The sequence below is a fragment of the Monopterus albus genome, unplaced genomic scaffold (genome assembly GCF_001952655.1).
Source record: "Monopterus albus unplaced genomic scaffold, M_albus_1.0 scaffold405.1, whole genome shotgun sequence".
Taxonomy (NCBI): domain Eukaryota; kingdom Metazoa; phylum Chordata; class Actinopteri; order Synbranchiformes; family Synbranchidae; genus Monopterus; species Monopterus albus.
Window position 1 is genome coordinate 263,267 of NW_018128285.1, and position 10,261 is coordinate 273,527.

General features: G+C 41.9%; 2 protein-coding genes across 2 annotated transcripts in view; one reads left to right on the forward strand and one right to left on the reverse strand.

The window, feature by feature from the left end:
* The window catches only part of arl8 (ADP-ribosylation factor-like 8), a 12,590-nt gene extending 7,523 nt beyond the window's left edge, over positions 1-5,067 (forward strand). The window contains exons 4-6 of the mRNA XM_020586425.1: positions 1,841-1,924; positions 2,070-2,221; positions 3,423-5,067. Of these exons, the coding sequence (XP_020442081.1) occupies positions 1,841-1,924; positions 2,070-2,221; positions 3,423-3,471 (285 nt within the window). The 3' untranslated portion in view covers positions 3,472-5,067. The remainder of the gene's footprint in view (positions 1-1,840; positions 1,925-2,069; positions 2,222-3,422) is intronic.
* Positions 5,068-5,166: 99 nt separating this feature from the next.
* maf1b (MAF1 homolog, negative regulator of RNA polymerase III b) lies at positions 5,167-7,927 on the reverse strand. Its single transcript, XM_020586424.1, has 6 exons — positions 7,762-7,927; positions 7,456-7,618; positions 7,244-7,365; positions 6,849-6,968; positions 6,462-6,554; positions 5,167-6,330 (listed from the first exon to the last, which is right to left on the reverse strand). Exons 1-6 carry the CDS (start codon positions 7,908-7,910, stop codon positions 6,306-6,308), a joined length of 672 nt encoding a protein of 223 aa, XP_020442080.1. The 5' UTR covers positions 7,911-7,927; the 3' UTR covers positions 5,167-6,305.
* Positions 7,928-10,261: the final 2,334 nt, after the last annotated feature.

The following is a 10,261-nucleotide window of genomic DNA, read 5'->3' on the forward strand; positions in this document are numbered from 1 at the left end:
CTTCAGTGAACATTTTTGTCTGCATTGTTTACTGCCTGTCTATACTGCTTATTTTGCATTGTATGCACTGTTTATTGCTTGTTAATACTGCTTATTTTGTTATATTACACAGCCTTATGCTGGTTTACTGTTTACTTGCCCCTTGCATGGGGATATGTACATACACATTGAGAGCCGATGTACCAGAGTCAAATTCCTCGTGTATCTGACACACCTGGCCAATAAAGCAGATTCTGATTCTGCAATAGAGGATGAGTAAGAGCATGTTCTGTGTGGACATTTACTTACAAAAGCAGCACAGATCGCCAGTGTTTTGCCCTCTGTGTAGATGACCAATGGCAGAAGCCAAAAGAAGTTTGAAATGGCTGTATAGCACAGTGGTTAATGCTGCTGACTGTGGCACGCCAGGTCGGGGTTCACTTCCTTGTCAAGGCATGGTACATTGTTTTGCCTGTGATTTCAATCCTTGTGCAAGATCATTAACTGATAACAGGAGTCAGTAAAAGTTCCAAAAATATACTTGCTAAGCAGGTGACTGGCACAATGGTTGAGGCCACTGACTGTGGTACGGCAGGTCGTGGGTTCGCGCCAGTTTGCTGAGCATAGATACTTCCAAAAGCATGACAAGCACCGGTGGGCGGTCATGGTACCTCCCCGAGGTGCACCATGAAAGCTGTGGAAAATACGGTCAGGTCAAGGTGTGTGGATGCCACGGAAAGGGGCAGTAAGAGTAGGGTGGAGTGAGAGAATGCTGGGAACATTGGTTTTGACTGGACTTAAAACAAAAGGCTCTCTCTTCCCCCTCCAATCTTAGTCTCTCATTGTGGGGGAGGAGGGAGATCCCCACTTTCCCTGGCATTCACACACCTCAACCAACCTTACTTTCATGGTGCACCTCACAAAGGTACCCCAATTGTAAACACCCATTTCCCATGGCATCCACACCCCTTGACCCAACCATACTTTCCACAATGCACCTCATGGAGGTGCCCCAACCGTGAACGCCCACCGGTGCTTGTCATGCTTTTGGAAGTATCTATGCTCAGCAAACTGGCTCGAACCCACAGCCTGTCGTACCACAGTCAGTGGCCTTAACCACTGTGCCAGTCACCTGCTTATCAAGTACGTTTTTGGAACTTTTACTGACTCCTTTTATTACCTAAAGTGATTGCATAAGAGTCTGCATCATACCCATAAAATGAGCAAGCATGCCTTAACATGGAAGTGAACCCTGAGCTGCTGTACTATAGTCAGTGGTGTTAATCACTGAGCTAAAGCTACCCAGTTGTTGGGTGGGTAGATTTTAAAAAGGGGGTGCATAGTTTGATCCAAGGTTTCTCCCTGCTAATGCAAACACGGCAGAATCATTGTCACATGAGACTGAGACTGCACAGGGATCTAAATCACACTCACCAAATAATTTATCGTGCAGCCCTAATAAATATCTATTTCAGTAGACTTCTTACAGTGGTTACCAGGGGCCTACAGTTTCTATATTAATTTGTATTCACCCTTTCATTTCAGAGTAGAGCAGTCAGGTATCACCCAGGTTGTGATTTGGGTCACATTCATGTGTTGAACCATTTGCTAATAATGCAGAAAGTCCTTTTCCTGAGTGGTTGCCTTGGTTTAAACGGGCTCTCTCACACCTCTCCAGAATGGTCTTTTGTGATATAGGGTCACGCTGTCTCATTCAGACAGGGCTAGTAGCATAGCAGTCACCAGTAGCCATTGTGCGGCTCTTGGCCTGGAAGTACCCACCTGCTGTGATGCATTTTATTGCTGTAAATGTCTTTTGAAAAAAGGTCGCTCAGAGTGACGTTTGTCTCCTGCTCTGCAGTTCATCATCCTGGTGGTGGACAGCACAGACAGAGAGAGGCTGGCCATCTCAAAAGAAGAGCTCTACAGGATGTTGTCCCATGAGGTAAAACTCTTGTCTCGATACATCTCAGTAGGGAAACACTACACAGAACAGATTTTATTTGATTTGATTTGATTTTGTAATGAACGTTGATTTGAGTTTGAGGTTAACAGGTTATGGATCCACTGTTCTCTGTCGTCTTCCTCAGGACCTGCGGAAGGCAGCAGTGTTGATATTTGCCAATAAGCAGGATATGAAGAACTGCATGTCTGCAGCAGAGATCTCCAAATACCTCAGTTTGAGCTCCATCAAAGACCATCCCTGGCACATACAGTCCTGCTGTGCACTTACAGGAGAGGGGTAAGACACATCTGTTAATACCTAACAAAGCAATTTATGCATGTGGTTAGCAGAATTTTAATTAATTCAAGACTTACATTGATGAAATTCCCTTAGGATCCAACCTTGTCCAGTTGTTAAACTGGCTGAGTCATATTAAGATCAGAGATGTTTTTAATTCATGCTCTTGGGTAGGGAGATTTTAATTACTACCATCCAATACACTGTCTGTCACATGATAGTTTACATGGCAGCTGACACCTGAAGCTTCTGTTGAACAGAGTACATGGTACATACATACATGGGGGCGACTGTGGTTCAGTGGGTAGTGGAGGGTTGGAGGTTTGAATCACGGTGCCTGCAGTCCCCATGTTAAAGTGTCCTTGGGCAAAATACTGAACCCCCAAGTTGCCCCCGATGGTTAGAACCATCGGTGTGAGTTGGTGCTGCAGATGGCTGCCTCGGTTTTGTATCAGAAACAAATTCCATGTGTGTAATATACTTGGGCAAATAAAGGTGATTATTATTATTATGATTATTATACAGGGTCTTATTTCAGTGGGTTTTTGTAAACTTTTCACCAATTTGCCGTTTTAGTGTTTATTACAAAAACAATATGTGAATTTATTGCAACAGTCACACAAAAGTTTAATATATGTAAAAATTTGAACTTTAATTGTACATGAGTGTAGTGGGCTCCTCCTGTAGCCAGCAGAGGGCGCACTTTTCCTTTTTTTTACCTGCACAAACATTCTGAAGATTTCATTCACTTATCACCCTTAACCCACAGTATAATCTGCAACATGTGAAGAACATTAAGACCACAAATGATGTCTCTGAACCATACTGAAATATTTCTAATCATCAGCAGGACTTGAAAAAGCACTGAATGTGGTTTCCTGTAAAAAGGTCTTCAAAAGGATTAATTTTAAATGTAAGCTCCAAATGTCTTAAATATATACTGTTGTGTGCTACAAGCGGATATGTGTGCTGTAAAATGTTTTTATAACAGACTGCTGGTAATCTAGACATGTTACACACCTATGGACTGAAAGTGGGATTGTCACTGTTCACTTCACACTCAGCCATATTGTCCCTGCAGTTATTCTGCTTTTGCATAAAAATAAAAAGGTCTTTAAAAAAGTCTTAAATTGAACTCGGTGAGCCCTGCGGAAGTGAGCACATTTTCTGGTGCTGATATTTTCATCTTTATTTCTTCCAGCTTATGCCAAGGTCTGGAGTGGATGACGTCCAGAGCTGGGCTCAGATAGCCCCTCCCTCAGTGGCACAACAGCTTGTCTTTAGTGGGTTTTTTTTTTTTTTTATGACAAAGTTGGACTTTGACCTCTGGGGAGAGCACAGGGTGGGAGCATTGGCAATTCCACAGATGAACTGTGAGTGGAGCTGAGACTTGTCCTGGTCAGTGGAAATATGACCAGACCTGGTTATGGAACAAGAAGTCGCTTCCACTGTTACAGAGAAGGTAATTATTTCAACAGGTCTCAAGGCCAGAGGATGTCAAAGGTATAGCTGCACAGGACGCTGGTCATTTACACTACATGTTAGATTATAGCACATCATATGTCATAAACATACCCAGCTTGGAAAAATATGGTGCAGCTCTATCATTATTACTATTGTTTGCCTCCATTTCATCGTTTGTTCATGTTCAGGTAAAAGGTATCAGGACAAATGGAGGGATCTTGAACAGTATTTTAACACCAGTTTTGATGGTGATGAAACTCTGGCACCAAGTTCTGCATAAAGCTCATTAGGAGTTTGACAGTTTTTCCCTGTCATTTTTAGCTCAGATATGTTCCATTTCATTTCAGTTTCATAAGCTACACTGTGGTGGTTATTCTCACAGTAGGATTTATTGGTGCCATATTTAAATAGAGTGAAGTCTGACATTTCCCTTTTTATGAACTTGAAGCCTGGACCTTTTAAAGTGTTGGTATGAAATGTTCTTATTCTAACTCTTGGAACAGTTGGAAATAACTCCAGCCATTTAGTTTAGGAAAGCAGCAGATGGCTTTTAAATTCAAGTACAAAGGTCAGTTTTATTATGAGTATTTTTAATGCAACTCTTATTTCAATGATGCATTAGAAGTGTTATCTAATTTTATTCTTTTTTTGTTTTCATAGATTGTTGTTCACAGCAGGTTAGCGTCTAGACTTGTTTTGTATTAACAGATCATTGGTGCTCTGCAAATGTGTGTGTGTGACTGATCCACTGCATCCCAGCCTTTTTTTGCACCTATTTGAGCTTGTACGCCTCTTTATAGGTTTGTACAATTTAAGCAAAGGGATCAGAATAAGTCTCCATCAAAATGGTGCCAAACATTTATGGAAGTTGTTACGCAAACATTTTCACTCATTTAGTAGCATTAAGATAATCAAGTCAACATTTTGGCTTATAGTTAAAATACTTGTTCCTCCGCCTTAAGCTGTTGAGTGTCTGAAGGACTGTGTGCGAGTCTACATGTGATTTTTACCCTTTTTTCCATTTTTAATCTGGCGAAAGAGTTTGTTGAACTTGCTAACAGATCTATGCACCTGTCACTTTGAAACTTGTGTGTACTTTTTGCATGCTCCACCGTGGCTGAACAGGAGGAGGATGCATGAGTATCACAGTTTGAAAACAGTAATAGGGAAAAAAAACTGGTATCCATCTTGGCCTGGGAGCATCTCTGGGTTTTGTTCATTGCTATGGGACAAGGTATTTTTACACTAAACAGAAGAAGGGTTAACAGTGCAGCCCCCAGACTCTTTGACCTCACACTGCAGGGGAACTGATCACACATTGTCACTGTGGTGTCTTGCTGGGACATGTACTGTACTTCATTCAGTAAAGGTTTTTGAACTTTGAGCTCTTCTCCTTTCATCATTTCCATAAGGATGAGTGTCACACATTTGAGTGACTCTTGTACCATTTTTTTTTTTTAAAGATGAGAATCAGGCAGCTCTAACTCGAACACCAGTTTATTTACATCTGCAATATATCATCCAATCAAAGCACAGGTCAGGCAAAAGAAGACAGAACTCCTACCCACTGAAGCCAATATACCTGCTTTTTACTAACATGTACACATTGATTGCTGAGGACATACACAACCAACTCTCCCAAGAAATGCAGGCTATGTGAGGCAGCCACACAGAGTATATCTGCAGCTGTAAGGAACATAAAGACCCTATCAACCTCAGAAATACACTCAACATACGAGTCATTTTACTGTTAAGATTTTTTTATGCTAAATTCTACTACTTAAATGAAGCCTTTGGACTGAGGTAAGTAAAACACTGGCAAGACATTTAAAACTGAGGGTCAGCAGATAAGGCAGACAAAAACTTATATACTGGATCTGGATGACATAAAATTAAACAGCCAGATAATAATGAACATCCCATAAAAGCGGTTTTCTAAGTTACAACTCCAATGCCAAAGTGTCTTTGGCCACACAGAAGTGTTTGCAGCAATAAATGCTTTAAGATTTAAAATTGTGCTTAAAAAAAAAGTTCTTAGGAGTAACATCACTGTCACACATGAAAAGCATCACAAAGGCAGCAAACAGTGAAGAACAGGAGTTTTCAGCTGATCACTCAGTCTTAACTGGATTTTCATGGACCCAGGTTAGAATATTGTACTTATCTGTCAGTTTTCACTGGTGCTGGTGGTATTTGGACTCTTGCACTGCATCTGCAAGAGACATGGCCCGTTTGCAGACTCCTTTCTTGGACACTTATCCATCGTAAGATCTTATCCTTATTCAAAGTTCATGGACTGGTCTCTTTGGGGATATGGCAGATGTTCAGCAGCTGTTTGTGCTTGGTGCTTTGGGTCAAAAACCACACCGGAAAATGAAGGAGCTCCAAGTGAGTGGGGTCTTTACAAAACATCCCTCCTAGTGCACAGACTGCCACCAGCAGAGAAGAAGACGACTCTGAACATGCATTATTCTCAAACGTGAACATGGCTTTGGATGACAACATTCCAAAAAAATGAAGTTGGATGTAGCGAAGAATGGGAGGAAGATAAGCCCAGGTGTTTGTTTTTTTTTGTTTGTTTTGTTGTTTTTTTTAACCAAGGCACATCCAAGAGTACACACTACACACACAGAGCTCTGGGACACCTGAGGTAAGACAAGGCAAATGGAAATGAAAGATTTTGTTTGATCACCACAACACAGCTGTAATAGTGGTGGAGTGCCTGGTGCATCCTCCCTTTAATATTGTAAAATCAGAAGTCTGAATCAAATCTAACCTGTCCTCAGTGAAGCCATCCATTTCCTCCTCATCATCCAGCTCCATGTCCAGCTCATTGTCCAGACAATCACGGCCATATCCGCTCATGACACTGCAGATATTAACATTTATGTAATCACTCAACAAACTGGCACATTAACTTGACTCATTTCTTTTCTTCTTGTAAACGCTTCCAAAATCTGAGAAGCACCTCATGCAACTAATCTAATCACTCTGAATTGAATCAGAATGAATTGAAAGATCAGTGCCAATGATCCGGCCCTAGTTGATAGGGAGTATGCTTTATCTGTACTGTATATATGTCTCTTACTAATTATGTTTTATAGGAGTCTCTGATAAGTGGATGAGTGAAAACTCCAGTGGCTGTGTTGCTGCTGCTACTGACCTGACAGAGCGACATGTGAAGAAAACAATCCTCTTCAGCTTCTTGTTGTAGAAGAAATAGTTGAAGGACCAGAGACTCCCCTCTTCACCAAAAGGGTCTGAGTCCAGATCAGGGTTGTAGCTATGAACAGAGATAAAGCTTGAAAAGGATTTTCCTACACACCAAAAAGGATTTCAGCAGCATAAACTGTCATATACATACACTGTCCAGCCAAATTAAAAGTCGCACCTGTACATTTGCACGCAATTCAGTGCAATGCTTTCAAGTTTCATAAACAGATGTAAAGGCAGAAGTGTTGCTTTGAAGCACAGGCAAATGTACAAGTGTGACATAACTTGGCCGGGCAGCACATAAAACACAATGATGTATGTGTGTGTGTGTGTACACACTCCTACCTGTAGATGTCACAGCTCTGCAGATTGATCTCCTGGTCGATGGCGCTCCACAGCTCGGGCCCCAGACAGTTGAACTCTTCTCCCACAGCCGAGAACAAGCTGCTGTTTACAGCATTAGCCACCTGCAGAGAGATCACATTAAGCGATTGTTTAAAAAAAGCTTCTACATTAATCTGACATGGAAAATGTCAGGCGCAGAAAAATACACTGACCCAGTTGAGACTCGGCTCTCGGCTGAACTCGTGGGCCCGCGCCGCACTGAAATCATAGTCTGGTCTGAAGGACTCGTTGAGTGTGGTGATGAGGTAGAATAAAGTCTTTCTGCAACACTTGTCACTCAGGGGGTTCTCTCCATCTTCACTGCTCCTCCCCAGCCTGGACACAAGAAAACTGGGGAATTCAACAAAACTAAACACAAAGTTGTCTGTCCATAATCTACATGGACCAGAACCTCACTGCCAAATCACACTGTGCCCCGTCATTCACTGTTTTCACTGACTATGGACTGCAGTACTCACTGTGAGGGGCTGGTGGTGCTGGTGGACTGAGGGGGAGAAAGAGCCTCCAGCACATGTGGCTCCCCCTCCTGGCAGAACTGCTTGAACATGTGTTTATCATCTCCTGCCATCTTACAGGAGTAGCTCTCAATCCTGCAGAGCAGACACATTTAATATCCTCAGGGGAGAGACATTCACATGGTCATGGCATACAATGGTGTCAAATCAACTGTTAAAAGGAAAAAGAGTTCTTGCATGTAAGAAATTGTAGAGAACCAAAAAAAGGCAAGTTCTATGTGCAACCCACAGTTTACATTAAACTATTTTTATAGTTTTTAGTCTGTAGCTGGTTTATAAGGGAAAAATAGATCCAATTCAGTGCAAGAAAAAAAAAAATCTGCCCACTGCTACATTTGCTGCCTGCTCCTTCATGTTTCTGGGCCACACAGCTGTGGATACAGATATGCTAGTTGTTTATTTTGCCCCCCCCCCCCAGCCAACCTATTTATAAGATTGGCCAGTGAAGCGTAGCGCAGTGGAAATAACTGCCCTGGGTTTCAATACACAGCACAGCTGATCTGCTGACAAAACACTGAGTGACTACATGACAGAGCAGAGACCAGAGTCAAGTGAAGTCTGAACACAATTTAAAAAAAAAATTCCACCATGTATGTATTTGTGAAGCACAGTGCAGCTTGTTAATGCAATACAAAACGTTATTACCGCTTTATGTCATTTAATTTCGACAAAATCTAAATGTTATTTTTAGAACACACTAGTAACCTGCTGGAAATCAGCTGGGGACATTTTTAGTTACAGCCTGCTGTTATGGGCTGCCTCACTAATCCACCAAGCTGCCTGAAGACCTGTGGCCTAGGCAGCTCCTGGCTATCATGCACTAATACTGCCCGTGTTTATGTGTGCATATGCTGTGATATCACATTTCACAACAGCCAAAGAGCTGTGTGAGAGGACACGATGTTGTGTGTCACTCTAGGTCACAGCAGTGCAGAGGCTCTGTTTCACCACCCACACTGACTAGGCTGAATAGCTCCACAGCCCACCATCCTTTACGTAACCACACTGTCACTAACTGCCAGCTCTGTTGGAGGCATACACACAGAAATGTTTTAGTTTGGACTGTCAGCTACTTATTAACTTTTAGTAAAGGCTGTCAAAGTAGGCTTTTAGATGAGAAGTCTGTTCTCATGTTGCATAACATGCTAGTACTCTTTGCTCTACAGGCCCTGTTTATGAGTGGAGTATGTGACCTCTGAATCAGTCACACCCCTCCTACGCTGCAAGACTGTTCTGCACAAGGAAAGCCTCAGCACACTTGGAGGTGGCTTACAATACATGCTCACAGTTCTACAGTTCTTACTTCAGCATAAAAAGAGAGTCAGATGCCCCACGGACATGCTCGTGTGGCTGTTGAGCCACATCTCCATAGGTGATCTGAGTGTGCACCACTCCCCCAAGAGCTAGTGGGGTGTGTGTTGTGTACATGTCTACATTTGTACACAAAAGAAATGCAGGTGGTGTTTCTGCTATAAACAAAAAGCTAGAGCTGGAAGACCCTCTGTTATCATTACAACATCCTGTTAGGAAACACTTCAGCTTCCTGATGAAATACAACAACAGACACAGACAGCTAGATAAGACATTTGTTTACTGTGCTCCAGACTGCCACTTAATATCTTCGTTCAGTGATAATCGGTTGATTTGCAACAAGTCAAACTTGCTAAGTCCTTTGAGACGGCACCATACGAACATGGCTATCGCTGCTGCGAGAAAAATATGAGCCGAGTACAAACACTGCTTCCTCCATTCTTTCTCTGGTTATTTATTACTAATCTGTTATTTTCATGATCAAAAGATTCTTTCTTTGTTCTATAAAAATGTAAAACAGATAAACCTGCACATCAATTTCCTTGAGGAGCTACAATCTAAAAAGATATCACTTTACTATACAGTAAGTATATAAGTAGCCTTGTGAAACAGGAACATGCAAGTATTTGGCATTTTGACAGAAAAATGACAAACTAGTGATTGTTTAAATTTGTGCTCATTAACTTCCTGATAACCAGCCTAACAGTTCCAGTTTCCCGATATAAAAATGACTTTCTGTGCCTGTAAAACAATACAAGTAAATGTTTAAGTAGTGGGCTCAGCTGTTCATGTCGCAGAACAGTGTGACCCCCCCCCCCCTTCCCGCCAAAGGAACCAGACTCTCCCCTGTTTCAACACACACCCGAGAGCTGAGCGCCTCGAAGCTTGAGTTTTCCAACAGTTTCATTGTTGTCTGAAAAGCAAAAGTGCAACACAAATACTGTGTTAGTCAACAGTTACAGCAGAAGAATAAACTGACTTTACACCAAGGACCTTCCCTTGTGTTACCTCCATATTGACAAAGGTCGTAACATCAGGCTATCAATATTATAAACAGTACAGCTGTTCAAATACTGTTCTTAAGTACAAATATGAGGTACTTTACCAGAGTATTTTTATTTTTGTGTCCTCT